Source organism: Rhododendron vialii, chromosome 11a, assembly GCF_030253575.1.
Source record: "Rhododendron vialii isolate Sample 1 chromosome 11a, ASM3025357v1".
In the NCBI taxonomy this organism is placed as follows: Eukaryota; Viridiplantae; Streptophyta; class Magnoliopsida; order Ericales; family Ericaceae; genus Rhododendron; species Rhododendron vialii.
The window spans coordinates 35498209-35518458 of NC_080567.1; the positions used below are offsets into that span (position 1 = coordinate 35498209).

At 39.2% G+C, this 20250-nt stretch overlaps 3 protein-coding genes across 4 annotated transcripts; 2 read left to right on the forward strand and 1 right to left on the reverse strand.

Moving 5' to 3' along the window:
* The first annotated feature begins 1073 nt into the window (after positions 1–1073).
* On the forward strand, positions 1074–4904 carry LOC131308471 (reticulon-like protein B11). Its single transcript, XM_058335414.1, has 6 exons — positions 1074–1220; positions 1854–2034; positions 2307–2448; positions 2535–2604; positions 2701–2870; positions 4711–4904. Exons 1-5 carry the CDS (start codon positions 1169–1171, stop codon positions 2868–2870), a joined length of 615 nt encoding a protein of 204 aa, XP_058191397.1. The 5' UTR covers positions 1074–1168; the 3' UTR covers positions 4711–4904.
* A 751-nt stretch (positions 4905–5655) lies between these two features.
* On the reverse strand, positions 5656–9162 carry LOC131308444 (protein TIC 21, chloroplastic-like). 2 transcript variants are annotated; one of them, XM_058335377.1, is made up of 4 exons: positions 8787–9162; positions 7207–7464; positions 6592–6817; positions 5656–6129 (listed from the first exon to the last, which is right to left on the reverse strand). In XM_058335377.1, exons 1-4 carry the CDS (start codon positions 9081–9083, stop codon positions 5996–5998), a joined length of 915 nt encoding a protein of 304 aa, XP_058191360.1. In that variant the 5' UTR covers positions 9084–9162; the 3' UTR covers positions 5656–5995. The 2 variants fall into 2 exon arrangements, with proteins under 2 accessions (XP_058191360.1, XP_058191361.1); XM_058335378.1 differs by having other exon boundaries at positions 5713–6129; positions 6592–6795.
* A 5175-nt stretch (positions 9163–14337) lies between these two features.
* Positions 14338–19660, forward strand: LOC131308251 (receptor protein kinase-like protein At4g34220). Its single transcript, XM_058335118.1, has 3 exons — positions 14338–16026; positions 16714–17048; positions 18867–19660. The coding sequence occupies exons 1-3, from the start codon at positions 14348–14350 to the stop codon at positions 19544–19546; spliced, it is 2694 nt and encodes an 897-aa protein (XP_058191101.1). The 5' UTR covers positions 14338–14347; the 3' UTR covers positions 19547–19660.
* The last annotated feature ends 590 nt before the right edge of the window (positions 19661–20250 follow it).

The following is a 20250-nucleotide window of genomic DNA, read 5'->3' on the forward strand; positions in this document are numbered from 1 at the left end:
GTACCGATTCAAATGGATTAAAAATTGGAGTACTTAAGTATCTTCTCTTCATTTGGTTCTATGGCTCTCTCAGGGCTCTCATTGAAAGCCTTCGGGCCAAAAACTAACTATGACCATTTAGGATAAAATGATAAAAAAATAAAAATCTTTTCACCGATTCAAACGAATTAAAAATTGGAGCACTTAAGTATCTCCTCTTCGTTTAGTTCTACGGCTATCTTAAGGCTCTCATTGAAAATCTTAGAACTAAAAATTAATTATTGCACTTTAGGATAAAATAATCAGAAAAAGAAGATTTTCGCACCGATTCAAATGGATTGAAAATTGGAGCACTTTAAGTATTTGCTCTTCATTGAAAGCCCTAAAATCAAATAAAGAGCAAAATTTTAAATGCTCCAAATTTTAATTCGTTTGAATCGGTATGAAAATTTTATTTTTTTAATTATTTTATCCTAAATGGTCATAATTAATTTTTGGCTCTAGGACTTTCAATGAGAGCCCTAAGATAGCTGTGGAACTAAATAAAATTGAAGATTTCATTTTCTATACATTTTCCGTCCACTTTACTAACGGAATGAAACCCAAACTGTGAAATAGGGGAGGTTTCTGTCATTTTCGAAAACTGAGGGGTACTTTCTGTCATTGTCAGATACCTCAAGGGGTCTGAGTGAAATTTGCCCAATAAGAAAAGCAACTCCTAAAGCAAAAAATCCACTTGTGTAGATTATCCGTTGTCAAATAAGAAAAGCAACTCTCAATGCAAAAGACTCACTTGTGTAGACTATCCGTTGTCAAATATCAAGATTGCCGACAAATGATGCGCTAATCAATATGGTGGATAAAAACTCAATTATTAGGTCAGTCGATCCAGGAGTTCGTTATGATATTATTCTAAATTGTTTTTCCAGAGTTTATTACGATATTTATTGAACCACACTAGTGAACAATGAAATATTGATTTTCCAGATGAGACGGTAGTCGGATACCGAGTTAATAATAAATAAATAAAAACACCTTCTCGAGTTATTTAAAAAAGTTTTTTAAATCCAAATTGCAAATTACCGTCCCCGCCCCCTCCAAAACTTACATAAGTTACATCCCCTCTCTCTCTCTCTCTCTCTCTCTCTCTCCCTCTGGGTCAGTTTCAGAAGCTGAAACCCTAATCACCATGGGAGATTATCCTCGCATTTCTGTCCATCAAGCTCTTGGCGGTGGTCCAGGTCCTCGCTATATCTCGCCTTTCTTTTGATGTATCTATGTATATACATACACTGCACGCACAATGTTCTTCCTGCCTGTGTAATTTCGTCTCTCGGTTCGAAGTGACACTAATCTGACTCTAACCTATGAATGCCTTTTCAATTTCCTTCTACGCAATTGACCGTTTCATCATTCATGTTCACGAATTTTTAGGAGTTTTTTTTTTCTCACTCTTTATATGATTTTGAGAAGCATCATTACTTTTCATTCTCTCATAAATGTATGCATATTTTAAATTCCTTCTTTGCACCAACAAAAGAAAGAAAAAAAAAAAAGTTCCTTCCATACCATTGAGGTCTCTTTTTTAGATTATTTAGGAAATTATTGTCCTTTTACAGTTTCTTTTATACATAGTAACCATGGGAATCCATCCAAGTAGATTAGGCAATGCATTCTTCAAAATTCCTTCTTGGCACCAACAAAGGGGGAAATAATTAAGTTCGTTCCATACGATAGACTTCTATGATTTCCATATGCTATTCCCATATCCGTGTTTGTGTAGTTTTAGAAACTTTAGTTCACTTTTTTTGACGATTTGGGAGATGATTTTCATTGTACAGTTTCTTATATATGCACACTTAATTATGTTGTAGTTGCCGATGTGTTGCTGTGGAGGAGATGGCGTGGAGGGGCGGTTGTGCTAGTTGCTTCTACCGCTCTGTGGTTCCTCTTCGACTGGGCTGGATACAACCTCTTGTCCTTTGCATCACATGTTCTATTACTTCTAGTTTGCATCCTCTTCTTTTGGGCTAAATCTGCTTCATTACTCAATAGGTGGGTTTATATATTGATGTTCCTCAATCCTCAACTCTTGCAATAATTTGAGAAACTTTATTCATATGCAAGTTTTGTGGGTGTTATGTGGGTAGTGCACACGGTGACATACTTGTGTGGAGATATTACGTTATGTTATTTCGTTAGGTTTTACATGGGAGCAGTTTGAAACATTTGTTGTGGAATTATAATCACCGTTTTAGGAGAAATAGTTTGCCTTTTCCTTTGTTAAAAATGATGGGTTTCTTAAATTCTGATACAAAAACTTTCAGGCCTCAGCCTCCCCTTCCTGATCTGGAAATATCTGAGGATTTCGTTTTGGGGGCCGCTAATGTGACGCGAGTGTGGATCAATTGCGCATCATCAGTCGCACATGACATTGCAGTGGGTCGTAATTTGAAACTATTTGTTCAGGTATCGTTGGATGCTTTAAATTATATAGTCAATCTAATGTCTATTATGATCTTGGAAGAAAAAGAATTTACTATATTGGTCTTCAGATCGCTGTCGTCTTGTGGATTATATCGTACATTGGTGGTTTCGTCAACTTCATTACCCTGGTCTACATTGGTGAGTTTCTTTATGGCCTTTCGTGGCATGACTGCACAGAAGCCTTTCAGAGGGTAATTTGCTTTTATGTGCTTATCTGCTTTGATTTCTCCTCAGGCATTCTCCTTAGTCTATCAGTTCCTGTGTTGTATGAGAAGTACCAGGATCTAGTTGATGAGAAGCTGATTGTGGCTCATAAGATCATTCAGATACAGTACCGGAATCTCAATGATAACTTCCTCAGAAAGATTCCAATGCCCCATAACAAGGAAAAGAAAAGTAAATAGGTAAATTCTCTCTCTGTATGTGTGTGTTTGTGCTTGTAGAAGTCCGTTATAAGGCTTGCTTGACAGAGAGTGCTCTTTTTGTAAAAACTATAAGTATTTATGACACTTTCGGATGCAAGTAAAGTTGGTAACTTGTTTAGATCTTTCCATTATCACGTATATTATTCTGCAGAAAAAGACAGGAGTAAGTACAGTTTCACAAATACCGGCAAATAATTAAAAGTAGAATAAAGGTTGACACAATTAATATCTCCAATTGATGTTTCTAAAGACTAAAAGAGACCGTAATTTCAAAGGACAATTTTGGTTGTTAATTGCGATTTGGGGCTACCTCAGCTATGGAGTGCAATTTTATTCACCCTCCTTAAAAGAGGGTGAACATTACCCTTCCTCTTATTGGTTGAAATGGTATAGGTCCCACCCATGCAATGCACTTTTTGGTAAGCATGACATCACTTTATAGTGGGATCCACACCATTTCAACCAATAGGAAGGAGGGTAATGTTCACCCTCTTAATTGGAGGGTGAACAAAACTGAACTCTCTACTATGGAGAATTTGAGACTTATTCTGTTCGTTCATTTAACTTTATGGATTGAGGTGACACGATCATGGTTGCTATAAATCTCGATTACATTACTGTGCTAGCATTGTGGGTTGGAGGCTATCGTTGGAAAGTGGACAGCTCTTTACATTTCTGTTTTTTGAGGTTAATTTTGATTAATTTGTTCAACATGAATTCAACTACAAGAGTAGATTCCTAACATGATAAACCACGAAGATCCCAGATACTTAATTGCCTCTTGCTGCTGGTCGTTGCAAAAGATATTTTCTTCCTAGTTGGGCCATTGTGATCTAGAAACAGCCATTTGTATTGTTCTTTTCTTAGGCTTTGATTTCTTACATCTATTTATGGTAGTATGCTTTGAAGGGAGATTTGCAGGCTTGCAGCTACAATGCTGATTTTGTGAACCTTTAGATTAATTAAGTATTTACTTAATTATCTTTTTCCCAAATAAATAATCCATATTCAGTTAGATACTTCTATTTCAAACAGCCTTGTCACTGCGTCATGCGTGTGATGTGTTTCTGTACTATAGTTGAGTTTTCAGTTTATTCTTTGCTGCAAATATTCATGGTGGTAAGAAGAAAAGGAAAAATAATGAAGATTGAGTGCATTTGGGAGATGTTCAAAGTAGCACCAATTAAAGAAAAGATGAAAGGAAGTAGATTAAAGTTTGTAGTGTACTCTGGGTGAAAGTTCGTAAGGGCTGAGAAATACATGGGTTGAGATAGTGAGATTCCTTGAACATGGTTATATTCTTATAAATATAGCCTAGCCAATTTCTGTACCAGAGATGCTTGATCTTTTTCTTTGTAATCTGAGTAAAGGTCCCAAAAGCTTGAGAAATACATGTTTATGGCTTGTTATTTCCTACCAGAACCCACCCATACCTTGTTTATGTCCTTCTGGACACGACCATGATTAGGATAACACTTCCCCACTCAGCCTGGACTCTATCTTGTATTTTAGGTAGACTTATCTTGTTTTTGTTTGCATATGTAGTCTATGTATATTTGTAACCTTTTCCTATTGATTGCTCTGGGCATGAACCGAATCCCCATCCCAACTGAATCGCAACCCTCTCATACCCTTTTCAAGTCCTTTTGAAACCGTCCTTAATGCTGGTAGGTGTGCGGGTGGGTAAAGAGCTGAAAGGAATATCTATTCTGAAGTGAAGCTGCTTTAGTAAACATGCTGTGGGTTTTATTCCGTGCATGTAACTGTGAATCTGATTACGGCTTCATTCAGTCTTCTAACGGTTATCACATGTTTTCAGGTTTTCATTTGCTGGATACTTACTCTCAGTTACTGAACCCATGCATTATGGGAATTCATCGGGAGCAGGACTTTACTGCCATTTGTTTCGCCATTTTGTAGTCTTGGTTTTCTTTCTCTGATTGAAAATTTTCCCATGGGAACTTGGTCTTGGTACGGAACTCAAAAAGTTTAATACAGGGTATAGTTGTTTCATTTGGTTGTTTGATGTGCTTCTCTGTAGCTTATTGTTCTGCAGAGTGAGTTTTCTTAGGCGTGATATTTTGGAAAATTAGCTTGAAACATCTTCCAATATTGAGGGTTTAGTTGCAGTTATACTAATGTCCATTTTTCTCCTGTTAACGTGGTGCCCTCTGTAACGATTTAACAATTCGCTCCTACCGTGCCTCGTTCATATCGTTGTTTTAATCCCTTCTCAACTTGTTTTCATGGAAGTAGAGATCACATGTATCCGAGAGATTGGCCGAAGCAAATTTCCAGACACTTGTCAAAAGAACAAAAAATGGACCATTTTTTTTATCATGAGTAAACGTTGATGCACAAGCGAAGTGGTGCAATATAAATCGACGAAAAAGAAAAAGTAGGCAATGTACGGCCTTGTCACAAAAGTAGTTTGCTTGGCTTCTATAGGGTGTAATTTTGTTCACTCTCTCCCTTTTATTGATTGAAATGGTGTAAGTCTCACCCGTGCAATACACTTTTTGGTAAGCATGACATCACTTTGTAGTGGGATTCACACTATTTCAACCAATAAGAAGGAGAGTAATGTTCACCCTCTTAAGTAGAGAGTGAACAAAACTCAACTCCTATAGTATGCAAGAACAAGAACAATTCTGACAGTGCAGCTCAAACGAGTCAACAAATTTGGATAGGAGCTTCAAGCCATTATTAGTTCTGTAGGCTAAAAGAGCAATAAGATTATGTTAGTGTAAAATTTACTCTCATATGGACCACCACAATGCATCTCATTATGAGTACAAGCTTGTCAAAAAACCAGCACAAGTAAAAATGTAATCCTCAATTCTTATTTTGCCCCTGGAAATGAACAATATAATTTGGTCACCATTGTGTCCGCTTATGGGTACAATAATTCCACTAAAGGATTGAGCCGCCCACTTGAAATTTGTATAGAACTGAACAAGGAAAATGAGGTCGTAAAAATCAGAGAACAAAGATGCGTAGCTTCAAGTTCGTCACACTCTTGTGCAAAAATATGAACCACTATCTTTTTGACTATATGGCTGGAGTGGAGTTTTCTCCATAAATTCCCAAACTAGTGTTCATATCTAGTTGAACTTGAGCATGGCTATGTGATCCTCGGAACTGGAATGCTTTCTGACGGTGGTAAAGTCACCGACCTTAATAGCCCCAACGAGCAAACAAGTCCCAAGAAATGAGAAAGGATAATGTTTGCTGATGCCTGTAAAACAGAAGACAAGCTAAGAACGTAAGAGTGTGTTCTGAACTAGCAGAAAGGAAGGGAAAAGGAAGTTCTTTCTTTCCTCGTTTGGTTTCTATCATGGGAGGGAAAGAAGAAAATGAAAGAGAAATTAGAGAGAAACTTGTTTTCTCTCTTTGCTCACTCTTTGAGAGTTTTTCCTCTGCTTCGTTCGTTAGTTTTCTTATTACTATATTTCATATTTCCCCTCAAAATCAAACAAGAGTAAAATATGTATCTTCTTACTTTCATTCCTTTCTTTGCCAAACCAAATGACAAAATAACTACTCTCTCTAGAATTTCTCTCGTGTTTACTTTCTCTTTCCTGTTCACATGTGCCCACCATTGCTTACTAGGATTAGGTTTTTCACCCACTAAGGACTACCCGTCTTCAAATTATTGAAACCAAAATTTCACTTTACGGAAGTAAATCTGAATGAATACCTGCACCAAGAAAACATCCAATGCAAGAACAGGGCTGTAGCCAGGTGGGATGCCCTGGTAAAAAGGATTGACTGAAGAAGTTAAAGCTTTTGCAACCAGCAATCCTACAGTGGCTTGCATACCCAGGACAGCAGCACCCATGCCAAGAAGGTTCAATACTATGCTCTTTTTCAAGCTTTTCAGGACATCTGCTCGAGGAGGAGCCTGAAAATGCTGAATCTAGTGTCTGATAAAAATGAAAAGACACAAGGACATAACCTGTGTACATATATGGGCATGAATAATGTATGATAACAAATAAAAGCTACTTTTGGCAACAAAAGCTACAAGGTAGCCACCAATACTAACCTTGAATAAATTGGACTGTGATGAAAACAATTGGTGGAAAGCAGGAAATAAAAAGCTGCAGTTGTCGTTTATCACTATACGAAAGAGAGAATTAAAACCAAACTCAGGGCATTTGCAAATCCCTTAGAAGTGCACTGTTTTGCCAATTTCATATTACGGTTGAACCGACTTAACCACAGAAACAGCAAATCAATGCAATTAATTACAAAGCTCAAGAACATGCTATCTTTCTTCATCTCAAAAAGCACAAAAGGAATGGAAATTTACCTTTGAAGGCTCATTAGCAGTTCTTCGGAGCTTGTCAGACAGACGGATGAAACCAAATGACCAAAACACAGAAACGAAGGCTGCTGCGATTCCACCAGCAGTAGCATAAAATGTAGCAGGCGAAGTGATCTTTCCCTTAAGGACAACAGAAAATGAAAGGATCACAGCAGTCACGACAGTGCACACCAGCTGTCCCCAAAACCCTAAACTACCCAACCTCTTGAAGTACCTTGAAGTACTCTCTAACCTCTTTGCAACCTGTGTAAACAATGAAAGCATAATCCTCAATGTCAAATGTGTAATGGATCCAAGAACCCTTTATTCGATAACTGCATCTATGCAAAATTTAGCTCACTAATTGGATCATAAAAACCTTTCAAACAACCATGTTCACCTTCAAAACAAATTTGCATCCCAAATCCCTCTAGCCAAGGCCACAACCCTAAGCTGTGTAGAATCCAAAGTCGTCCTGTAGTATTCAAGCTGGGAATTTAATTGGTCAGAATAAGATTGAGGAGGTATATGATCTCAAAGCCATAGGGCAATCAATCATACTGGGCTAACAGTAAAAGGGAAATTATCACCACAACCCATAAGGTAACGTGTCCCATGTTTTTTATGGTACTGGTTGTCCAATGTATCCCCTTCCCCAATAGTTGCATTCCAGCATGGGCAATGAAATTTCACGGTATATGTAACCCAATCGATGTCCAATCAAACCAATCACACGGACCCAATATGTATGCGTTATCTCATTGAGGACCCAGTGGGTAACAACTTTTTCCCTTGGAGAACACATTTGCACGAGCATTGCATTCTCGGCTTCTAGAACAGTCTTGGACAATAAATTTGAAACAAAAAATCATCAAAACGTTAAAATCGTTCGATCAGTGGACTGGATACATGTGTTTAAGATGACTCATTGCGAACACTCATAAGAAAAAAGATGTTTGGAATTTCCAATGTATATCGCACCCATATGATACCGCAGACTGAAATAAACCCCAAATGTAACAAACAATTCTCAATTGGCTCCAGGTCACCTGAACTCCTTTGATTCTGTGCCTCTATTCCCGTGCAATTACTCTCGACATTTTTGTACCTCGGTACAATTTCAGCTGCAGGATAGCACATTACCAAACTAGCTAAAATTGCACGAGAACATAGTTATAGAGGTCTTTATGGTAAAAGTCATTTGAACTCTTCACAGTTTTTCTTCAAGTTCAAACTCTACTTAGCAGTTAATTCTTCGCACATTACCAGACTAGCTAAAAAATCTGACTTTTGGGCTGATTTTTATCCTTATTCAAGAAAATTTACGTTTGGGCCATAATTTTTTTACTTTTTTGATTCCTCTCGTCGAGTAGAATCAATAATCCACAAAATTTTGACGCGAATCTAACAAATGAGAATTCTTTTGGAATAAAAAAACAAAAAAATAAGCCAATTGGCTTATTTAACTAAAACACCCATAAGTTTTTTTTTTTTTTTTTACATAGTTAGATGAGTGATACTGTGATAGGGTGTAATTCAGTTGACATATACATATATGAACACAGAGGGAGGGAGGGAGAGATGACCTGAGCGAGTTTGGCCTTTTGGGGATCGTCATTTGGGGAAGTGAAAGCCGTAGAAATGGGTGAAGAGGAGAGAGCTGTTGTTCTCTTGGGAACCCTAGCATAATTAGACGGAGATATAGGTGGAGACGAAGAAGGGGATAAGTAGAGAGAAGGGAGTCTAGTGGGGCTGTGCTTGGAGGAGGGAGTTGGTCGAGGGGAGACTCGGAGGTACAGTGGTAAGGGCTTCGCCGCCATTGGCAGCTGCGGAGATGGTGGTGCGCCGCCGGGCCGACTTGCCGGCGACGGTTGAGCTTGCATAACTAGTGAGGTTTTGACGGCCAAGCCAAGACCGGGAGAATAGCTGCGGATGTGTACAAATTTTAGATTAGAATCGAGATGCATTATAATATTAAATTTCAATAAAAGCAGATAAATATAAAATATATTAAAAGTTGTAGTAAAAGTTTAGCTGTCGTTTTGCTTTCCTTTTAAACATTTAAAAAAAAAAAGAAGGTAATTTCAAATTTAAATATAATGAAAATAAAAATTAATTTTTTAATTTTTTTTTCGCTAAATCTCATTGAGATCTATCGAACACAATTTCGAAATAATATGGCCGAAAGGGTTATCATCATTTACATGACCAACCATGCTCAAACGCTCCTTTTAGACAAGGGTATGGATTATAACAATAAGAATTGGTAAAGATATGGGTACCGAAAGGGGAGGGAAAACGTACCGACCGGTCGCGCCGGGCCATCTCCGGCCACCGGACGGCCAATCTGAGCCGTCCAAATTTTTTTTATCAAAAACCGATGGGGCTACGCAAGAATCAATAGCATCCGATGTGTGTAGGGTGCTTGATCTAAACACACTTTTTTTATATATTTAATTTGTGTGTATGTAAATACATGAAAAAAATGTGTTTAGATCAAGCACCCTACACATATCGAATGCCATTGATTCTCTCGCGAGCCCCATCGGTTTTTTTTTTTTTAAATTTTTGGACGGCTCGGATCGGCCGTCCGGTGGCCGGAGATGACCCGGCGCTGCCGATCGGTACGTTTTCCCTCCCCCTTTCGTTACGCATAGCATGACTCAAGTAAGAAAATTTAGCATCTTCTCTGTTTTCTTCTTGTACATATGTACCTGTCGTGTAGTCTTTCCTGATTATGGAGGGAGAAGACTGACAATTTTTCTTCAAAAATCAGCTCAAGTCATCCCAAAATAGAAAGCAGGAAAAAAAAAGAAAGAAGATAACTGAAGCCATGAGTCTTCAATATACTTTACTCACATAATCTTTCAAAATGGCGCGGGCTCTTGCACTTGATTCCCGTATTATGCTCGTGCTTTCAATCATTGCTCTCGCATATTTTAATAGTTTGAGAAGTGTTTCAAAGACGTTTTTGCGCTCACGCACATGCACGTGAATTAGGTGACTCAGCTCAATACACAAGATCTCCCCATTGCGGGCTCTTTGGGGCAGTAAATGAAATATAGCAAAGAAAAAAAAAAAGGATATGTACTAGTAGTATTACTGAGAAAAATTAGGCTTTTCATTTGATCTAGGAACTTTGTCTCAAACCATATGGTTTTGAGGAACAGTTAAGACTTCAAACATATGGCCCGCCAAATAAAAGTGGCCATAACCAAATCTACAACTATATATCCTACTTCACTTGCCTTTGTATTGGACTTACCTGCCCATCCCAATAACATGCGCTTTAATAGAGAGAGATACAAACTATGGGCGTGTTTGATTGCAGATTTCGTTTTGAGGGGATTCGTAATGACGTGGGATTAAGATTGGGATTGAGAATGAGGTGGGATTATTAATGAGAAGATGAATTATTTATTCATGTTTGTTTTGCACGGGATTAGGATTGGGATTCGGATTGAGAATGGGAAGGGATTGTAAATAACATGTTTGTTTTGGTTAGGATTGGGATTAGGATTGGGATTGAAGTGTGTTTTTAAACATGTATTGCTCAATCCCATGGGGATGGGATTACTAGTAACACCCCCCCAAGGTATTGCTAATACCCCCATTTTGGGTGATTAACAATCCCATGGGACAACTAGTCCCCCCTCCAAAAACCTAACCAAACAAGGAATTAATAGCCCCATGGGATTATTAATCCAATCCTCCCCTCCCAAACCTCCTATCAAACACGCCCTATATATAATGAAGTATCTGGATAAGATCACCCAACTCTTTATTAGTAAAAAAAAATTAAGGGAATTGATTTTGTCATTCCTTTTTTTTGTTAACGCCACTCATCTGCAAGTATATTTTTGCACAAAAAATACACTTGCAAGGGAGTGACGTTAACAAAAAAAGGGAGTGGCAAAATCAGCAACCTAAATTAAACACGAGAAATCAAACTTGTCAAGCTAGTTGTCTCATTTCTCTCTCCAGTGGTGACCTAAGTTCGAGTCCCATGGAAAGCAGGTTTAGGATTCAGGGTTATGGATAGTCTCTGAACTCTCCGTTGACTAACATACTAACGCCCGCTAATTCTCCCTGATGTATACCGTCTGGCAAAAATAAAAAATAAACGCGCAAGCAGAAAATGAACGGTGGATTAGCTTGAATGTGTGCAAGGTTTTGGTTTTGACTTCAAAGCGGAGCAGTTTTAAGACCCAGATAGATCAGACCAAAACCAAGGACACCGAACCACATTTTTTCCCCATACATTGATAGTAATAACTACAGGAATGGTCCAAATCCACGGGTTGACCTGGTAGTCAAGATTTGGTATTTAGGAATTTGTTATCTTTTAAGGTCTTGGGTTCAAAGCATTTCAGAATGCTACTAACTCATTTGGGCCTAAGCCCATACAAACCATTCGTAGTTGACGGTGAATTTACAATTCTCATGATTAGGTGAGAGTGTAAGCTGGTTCAACACTTGGTTATTAAAAAATAAAAAAAACAAAAAAACGCTTTAGGAATGGCCCATTCCCGGTGGTGAAAGTTGTCAGGTAGTCCCTTTTCATGTGAACGTATTCACGGGGGCAGAAAAAAAAAACTGAAAAATTCATGTGAAGCTCAAGTGCTAGTTTCAGACTTCTTCCCCTTCCCTTTGATTTGATCTCTCATTTTGTTTTGGGGGGGCGGGGCGGCGGAGTTTGGGGTGCACAACAGTACAATACCGTGTGTGGGGAGCTGATGGGCCTGCCTGAGGTTCATCTATATGATAATATTCGACTATTTTGTACCACTCGCAAGTTGATCGGACATCGTGAGCCACATGATCGTACTACATCGATATCCAACAAAATAGTGGGCAAGTACGCTTTTGAGAATAAACCAAACTAGATCAGATCATGTGATCATTTGTGTAAGAGTTTTTTTTTTATCCGCCATTTGTGTAGGATGAATTTGTGTTTTTTTGAGTCATCTACTTAACGAGCTTTATGCATTGGATGGTTTGAATCACGCTCGAATTAGGCCCACTCAATAATCACCCCATGATCTATTTTACCATGCTGATGCTACCTTGTGTTTGAAGCAAAAGTGGGCATGGTGAGTGTAAGAAAAGTAAAAGGATAAAGGAAGGTCTAGCAATTATTGTGGTTAATTTGCCTACCTTTAACCCCTCATGAAAACTTTGAAAAAGGCAACAAGGCATGCCCTGCTAATTTTTTCTTCTTCGAGGCCAATAGGAACATGGTTCATGTTATACCATCCTACTTTTTGCGCCAAAGAAACATGATATTAGAGTGAATCTTAACTTCATTTTTCGAAACTTTCATAGAAATCACCTATGCTCGGGTAGTCGGGTGGCAACCAATTTTTGTGGTGATCGTAATACGAAATAAGGACGGTGTTTCTTGCTCTTTCCACTGAAACAGTGCAAAAGTATTGTTTGCGTTCGTAATCGTAAAATAGGTACACTATTTTTGCCAATCATATCAGCTATAGGATTGTTATAGCAAAACAGACCTAGACAAAATCGTATACATGATCGTTTGACAAATTTACTTTCATGTGATTTTAATTTTGATCTCAACTTCTACCTATACAATTGCAGAACAAAGGCTATGGAACTTCATATTTTCCTTCAAAACATTGTGCCAGATATTTCTTGATGTTTATTTATTGCTGCAGATAACAAAATGGATCAAGTTGAAGAATCTAGTAAAAACAGTCCTAAATTAAATAATGCAAAGGTATATAGGGTTAGTGCATTCTCTTGACTTTCCCCAACTTAAAGATTCAAATTTAAATTTTCAAATAATGCTAAAGGATGTAACTAATTTTGTCATACATTTTCGTCACTGTTATTTGATTATAATTTGTTAAATTGACCACCAAGTGGTTGGTTTAAAGAGCAATTATTTGAATTTTCTCGCCCAATGTTAGGGTTTAAGTCTCTATAAGTTTTTGGCAGTGCTAAATATGTTATTTACCGCTCCTAGTATATGACGAGACTTTAACTTCAGGCTCGACGTACTCCTAAACGAACGGCTATGTGATGCTAAATACAGTGAGCTTACCTGCAAATGGCTGTATGGTGATAAGGACAATACTCCGTAGCGGATACGTAGGCGGACTATCTACCCATGGTATGGTAGTATGGTACCCATTTGTTTGATTAGATAAATGCCTTGATATGACATAGTAATGACAACAGGTACCCATATTGGTGTGTGTGGAACATTTGCATCGAATAATTCCTTCTGAAGGGGAGCAAACTCATCAATGAAGAAGTGGACTTTGAGCTCCTTTGCATATATCTGCATATCTGCTGGGGTCCAACGCATCCTGATTCTCCTGTACCCTTCTCTAAAAGCCACACCAACCAAGCTTTTTGACTCTAAAAATAGAGAATAGACGTGATATATTGAGCATAAAATTTATAATTTAATTTCTTTCTTTTTTCAAATTTTGTGGAGGAATGTCCCTTTTTTAGATTGTGTTTTTAAAATGGAAATGTAGTCTCTATTTTTAGAGATCCAAAAATAAATTTGGAGATCAAATTTCTAACACGGATAATGAATCCTTTCAATATTCTCTCTTAATGTACAAAAAGTTAAAGTAAAGAGAAACAAATTACAAAATATCTCCTCAATATGTCACACCCATTGTTCATTTTAGAGTTATAGAGCTTGGTTGGAGTTGTAAAAGAAAATACTCCCTACGGTTAATCCGGTCGGTTGGTTGATTTGGATTTTTTGGACCACGAAGTAATTTCTTGCGATTTTTTAAATCTTGACATGGATGGTCTGCTTTTAATGGGACAGATAAGAAAATTTATTGAGATGCAAATGAACTGACATGAACACTCATAACCGCCCAATTGAAAAAAAAAAAAAAAAACCATTTGTCTGGATTTAGATGTGTTTTTAATCCTTCGATATATCTAAAATTTCACAAAATGCATATATAGTTCATTCGCATTGGACGATCCAGAGCACATCCATATCAAAACATTTTGTATTATTTTAATCATTTCCGTTATGCTAAATTCTATTCTTATATTCTTATACAATAAAAAACAAAACATGTGCTAAGGTCCTAAACAAACTCATCAAACAAGTGGACAGTGTAGTACACAGAAGAGACAACCATCCACTATGCTGCTTTTACCAATGTTTTATGAGCAGCTTCTATCAAGTTATCAACATCAAATATTCATTAGAGCAGAGAGTAATAAAAAACAGAGAACCTACCTTCCCCTCTCTGCTCCCCCTCTGCAACTCCCAACCAAATATACTCCACTCCCATTCCCATTCCTCTCTCTCTCTCTCTCTCTCTCTCTCTCTCTCTCCACATTATCTTTCTGGTCACCAAAACAACCATATCTGCAGTTGTTTACCCTCTCTCCCTCTCCTACTACATACCTTTTTGTTTCTTACATTTATACGCGGCAGGGATGTGAAATTGCAGAGACAATCATGGGGTTCACTGCACAAAGCCTCCACCTTTCCTGCACATCCACTCTGTTCCTTCTTCTTCTTCAATTGACTTCCTCTGCTGCTCTAAACTCAGACGGAACCCTCTTGCTCTCCTTCAAATACTCTGTCATCGGCGACCCATTATCAGTTCTCGACAACTGGGACTACACGGCCGACACTCCATGCTCATGGACCGGCGTAACTTGCGCCCGAATCGGAACCTGGTCACCCGACTTATTCCGGGTGACCAGCTTAGCCCTCCCGAGCTCCCAGCTCATGGGCTCGATCCCGGAAGAATTGGGCCAAATCCAACACCTCCGCACGCTAGATCTCTCCAACAATCTCTTGAACGGAACTCTGCCCGCTTCTCTCTTCAACTCCTCCGAGCTCCAGGTCCTTTCTCTCTCCAACAACATGATCTACGGCGAGCTCCCGAGTCTCGCCACAGGCCTGTCTGGCCTTCAGTTCCTCAATCTCTCCGGCAATGCCTTGGCCGGAAAAATCCAAGGAAATTTCTCCTCTTTCCAGAACCTGACTGTTGTTTCTCTGAAAAGCAACTATCTCACGGGTTTTATTCCCAGTGGGTTTGATTCTGTTGAGGATCTCGACCTGTCTTCGAATCTGTTCAACGGGTCTTTACCTGATGATTTTGGCGGGGAGAGACTGCAATTCTTGAACCTTTCGAATAACAAGATTTCAGGCTCGGTGTCTTTGAAATTCGCGGGAAAGATTCCGGCGAACGCTTCCATCGATCTCTCGTTCAACAACCTGACAGGAGAAATCCCACAGTTGACAGCGTTGGCTAATCAGAAAGCTGAGACGTTTGCCGGTAATATGGATCTTTGCGGCAAGCCTTTGAAGAAGCAATGCACGGTTCCTTCGACACTCTCTGGCCCACCCAATGGTACTTCGACTACTACTACTCCAGCAATTGCGGTAATACCCAAATCAATTGAAACAAATCCAGTGACGAGTACGCATGGAACAACGACGCCGAATGGGAGTCAAGGTCAGCAAAGTAGTAAGCTAAAGCCGGGGACAATAGCCGGGATCGCGGTCGGAGATTTCGCCGGGATAGGGATTCTTGCCGTGATTTTCTTGTTCGTGTACCGACTGAGGAGGAAAAACGGAGCCGGCGAGGGTGAACCGTATGACGAAGTGAGCAAAGATCAAGTGAATGGCCCAAAAAGTGAAGTGATCCAAACGGCGTCGAAAGAATCGAAGGGTGGTCATGCTACTTGGTCGTGCCTTAGTGTTATGAAGAGCGAAGAGACGTCGGAAGCGGCTACCGGGTCCGAAAGTGACGAAAACAACACCACCAAACCGGTTGGTTTTGCAAGAGAGCATGAGAAGAACAGGTGGGTGATCATAATCCTGAGTAATTCTATTTTCATTGTATCCAATTTTATATCCCAAAATGATTTCAGCTAGCACACATGTACGTTTGGATACAAGTTCGGATATAGATGTGTTCGCAATTATTCGTTACATATGAGTTCCACACGCATTGTGGAAAACCTACGCGTATCGTACAATTCCGAAAATATTTGTAATCTGTATCCGAACATGTAACATTGCTAAAAAGAAGTCCTAATTCTTCTTGGTTAATGTGCGCAAGGAGGAAGCTAGGAGGGACCAAGTTTACCATGGTCACCCTCAAATTTCTAATACTAAATTATTATTATACCACTCTAGTAATTTTGGAGATTTTTATTATATGCATAATTTGATCACTTTCATTTTCTAAAGTTTCTTTAGGAATATGAGACTTCAATTATTTATCATATATACAATACTTTCAATTTTAAAATAATAATTTAAGATATTTTTTATATTTTTAAATTAAAAATAATATATTATAAATGAATGATCTGTCTCGTAAAAATAAAAATAAAAATATAAAAAATAAGAACCCTAGTAGAACTTTCATAATGCGATGGTGGGAAAGATTAATTTTTATAATTAACCATTTCCATTTCCTAATTCTTGCATTGGCTACCCCAACTTTTAATTATTGACTATTGACTTCGGCTGTGGTAATGCAGGGAAGAGAAAGAGAGGGCGGCGCTGGTGATGGTGGACGGGGAGACGGAGATGGAGATGGAGACGTTGTTGAAGGCGTCGGCCTACATTTTGGGGTCGAGTGGGACGAGTATAGTGTACAAGGCGGTGTTGGAGGGTGGGGCGGCGTATGCGGTGAGGAGGATCGGAGAGGGCGGCGTCGATCGGCGGAGGGAGTTCGAGAACCAGGTTAGGGCGGTGGCTAAGTTGCGCCACCCGAATCTGGTGCGGGTCCGGGGGTTCTATTGGGGAGATGTTGAGAAGCTCGTTATTTACGATTATGTCTCCAATGGCAGCCTCGCCACCACTGGTGGTTACAGTAAGCTCTGTCTCTGTCTCTGTCTGTGTGTGCGTGCACGTTAGTAAAACTGTTGGTTTTCTGCTAACATACGCTTATTCTTCTCCCGCGCAACCCGTGAACTGCCCACTTCGTCGGTTTGTTAACTGCAGTGTTGTGTCTGTCTGGATTTTCATGGTTAAAGAGATTCCACTGGGTCCCCTGAGAGTTTACGAAAATGTTCCAAAAAAGGAAAAGAAAAGAAATTAATGGTACATTTGAGAGTCTAGGAATGATGTAGGCGAATATTTTAATTATTCTAGGAAGTATAGGAATTTTAATTTTATTATTTTGGAATAGTATTTGATTAGGAAGCTACACATCAAAGTGAAGTTGCGCTGCATCATACATGCTACATATCAAAGGGAATCACAATCACTAATTACTAATTTTATTTTTGATGACATTTTTTAGAAAACTTTTCGGGAACCATAGAATTAATGAGAAGATTCCCAATGTTTTACAGTAATACATTTCACTGGCTTTTATGTGCTTGATTTCAGTAAACAAATTAGCGACAAAGTAATCTCAAATTTGGATAGATTTTTGAAGTTAGGAACTACTCTAATTACTTGCTCGATTAGTACTCTAATTTGGATAGATCGAGCCCTTAAATTTTTATAAATTTATAATTAATTCTTTAACATTATGCACCAAGATTCCTTATTTGTTAATCTAAAAAATGACACAATTTTTTGCAAAGACCAAATAATCTGCGACAAATTCTTCTTTTGCCATAGTAATTACTAGTACTATACTATACTATACTATATTGTTTTTGTGGCCAATTCCTCTTATGTGGTGGTAGGAGTAGGACAGGGACAACACCTGGATTCTCAAAAAGACAGATTCCTCTGCCCAAAAATGGCACCCTCACCTCAACTCACATTGTGAATAAGGATGAGGTAATACCCCACCAAGGCTTCGTTTTGTGGCTACACTCAGTCTGATCTTGGGGAGATCAGGGGAACGAACAACCATGGAGCACACCACAAACACATAATGGTCCAAACCCATGTCCACGTTTCTTTCAAAACCCACTCGATCCGTCGTGACTTATCTGATTGGCCTTTTTATGTAGCCAATTCAATAGCTAGGGGTGGGAATTCCAAACACGATCCGTCGACACGACATGACGTTAGAAGGTTTGGGTCGATCACTTTATGACATGAACACAAATATGTCATTGGCTCTGTGTAATCTGCGATTTTTTTTGGAGCCAGCTTGTGAACAAGTTGACATGCTGCCTTAAGGTCCGGTGTAAGAAAACTGAAATGCCTTCACCTGGAATGATAGATATGTTGGTTAGCTAGAGTATAACTTGAAGGCCTGAAAACCTTGGGCTCAATCCAAATACTAGTCTAGTTTCGATTTTAAAGATGAGATTGTGAGTTCGAACGGATGGAGCGGTGTCAATCCTTTCGTACTTAATAATCTAGATTCTAATCTAGTAATATACAGACATTTTTAAACTGTGTGACAACAAGAAGATTAAAACTTTATATTGAAAAATCGTCGTTCTATCCTTCTTGTCTCGAGTCAGAGTCTTCAAGCGCCAAACACAAGAATAAAGAGGCTCATGGATTTTGGTGGCTCCCAAGGGCATTTGAGCTATGTTTTAGAGATTTAGTCTTGTGGTGCGCGCGCAAGGCGCAAGCTGCCCTGCCTGGGGACATTCTGCATTACCGAAAAAAAATTTCAAAATGCAGATGTCACAATATTTTAGATGCATTTTGTACTGAGCCTAGAAATAATTATTTCAGTGCAAATAGTAACTTGTTTTTCTTCCTTAAATTTCAGAAAAGATAGGTTCCTCTCCAGGCAACCTGCCATTCCAAATCCGTCTCAAGATAGCAAGAGGAGTTGCTCGTGGGCTAACCTACATTCATGACAAGAAACACGTTCACGGCAACCTCAAACCCAACAACATTCTCCTCACCCCCGACATGGAGCCCGTAATCAGCGATCTCAGCCTTGATCGACTCATCTCCGGTAACCACCACCACCGCAACGGATCCGGCGGAGCCACCCGCCACTTTGGCAGCAAGAGATCCACTACCACCCGCGATGGCGCTCTTCCACTAGACCTCCCAGTAAGCTGCAGCCCCGGTTTCGTGGGGTGCACGTCTCCTTATCATGCACCCGAGTCACTCGAAAACCTTCGGCCCAACCCGAAATGGGACACGTATTCGTTTGGTGTTGTTCTGCTTGAGCTTCTAACCGGGAGGGTTTTCTCGGACCGGGAGTTGAGCCAGTGGACCGCCGGTTCGGTGGCGGAGGATAAGGCCCGGGTTCTAGGAATGGCTGACATGGCCATTAAGGCCGACGTGGAAGGCAGGGAGGATGCCATCTTGGCATGCTTTAAGCTTGGGTTTGGCTGTGCTTCCTTGGCTCCACAGAAAAGACCCTCCATGAAAGAAGCCCTTCAAGTTCTTGAGAAATTGTATGCGTTTGGTTCTGCTTTTAGGGGTTGCTCATAGTTAGTATTGTTTGATGATATTGTAAGTTCTGGACCCAATATGACTTAAATAAGTTGAGAAAAAAGTTTGATTATCCAAAGTTATGAGATGTTTCAAATTTTTTTTTGCTTGTAATCGAGCAGTCTTGCAAACACAAATCAAAATGTAAATGCATTCGGAACGGTTTGATACACATGAGTTTCACACAATACACGTGAAACTCGTTCAAATCAAACGGTTTTAAATACATCCGCGCGTGTCCCAATCTGTCTGTACGCCGCATATGCTTTTCGATCATTTTCTCTGTAATGCTTAGTTTTGAAGCAGTAGCACCAAATTAACAACCTGATGCATGGTTCTTGGTATACATTGATGAAGCATATGGGCTTCCCAACAAAAGCGGGAATTGAAGGAGCTTTTTCTTGGGGCCTTTTTGACTTGGAGAAAGTTGCATAAAGAAGAGGGATAAATAAAGAATGTTTTGATAAATGCCGTGCCTTTGACTGGCTGATTAATGTCTTGTCTATACTTCATGATTAATATTGCTAATAATTTTGCTAGCCCATGATTAAGGGTGATGTTGACCTTTATTGAGACGTCACTTTCATGTTTTTGGGAGGATATGAGAGCCTCATTAAAGAGTGAAGAGATCAGGATTAAAGAGGAATAATCATGATTTGCAGGCAATCTTTTCATAAAGATTAAAGGGGGTAATTAAGCACAGG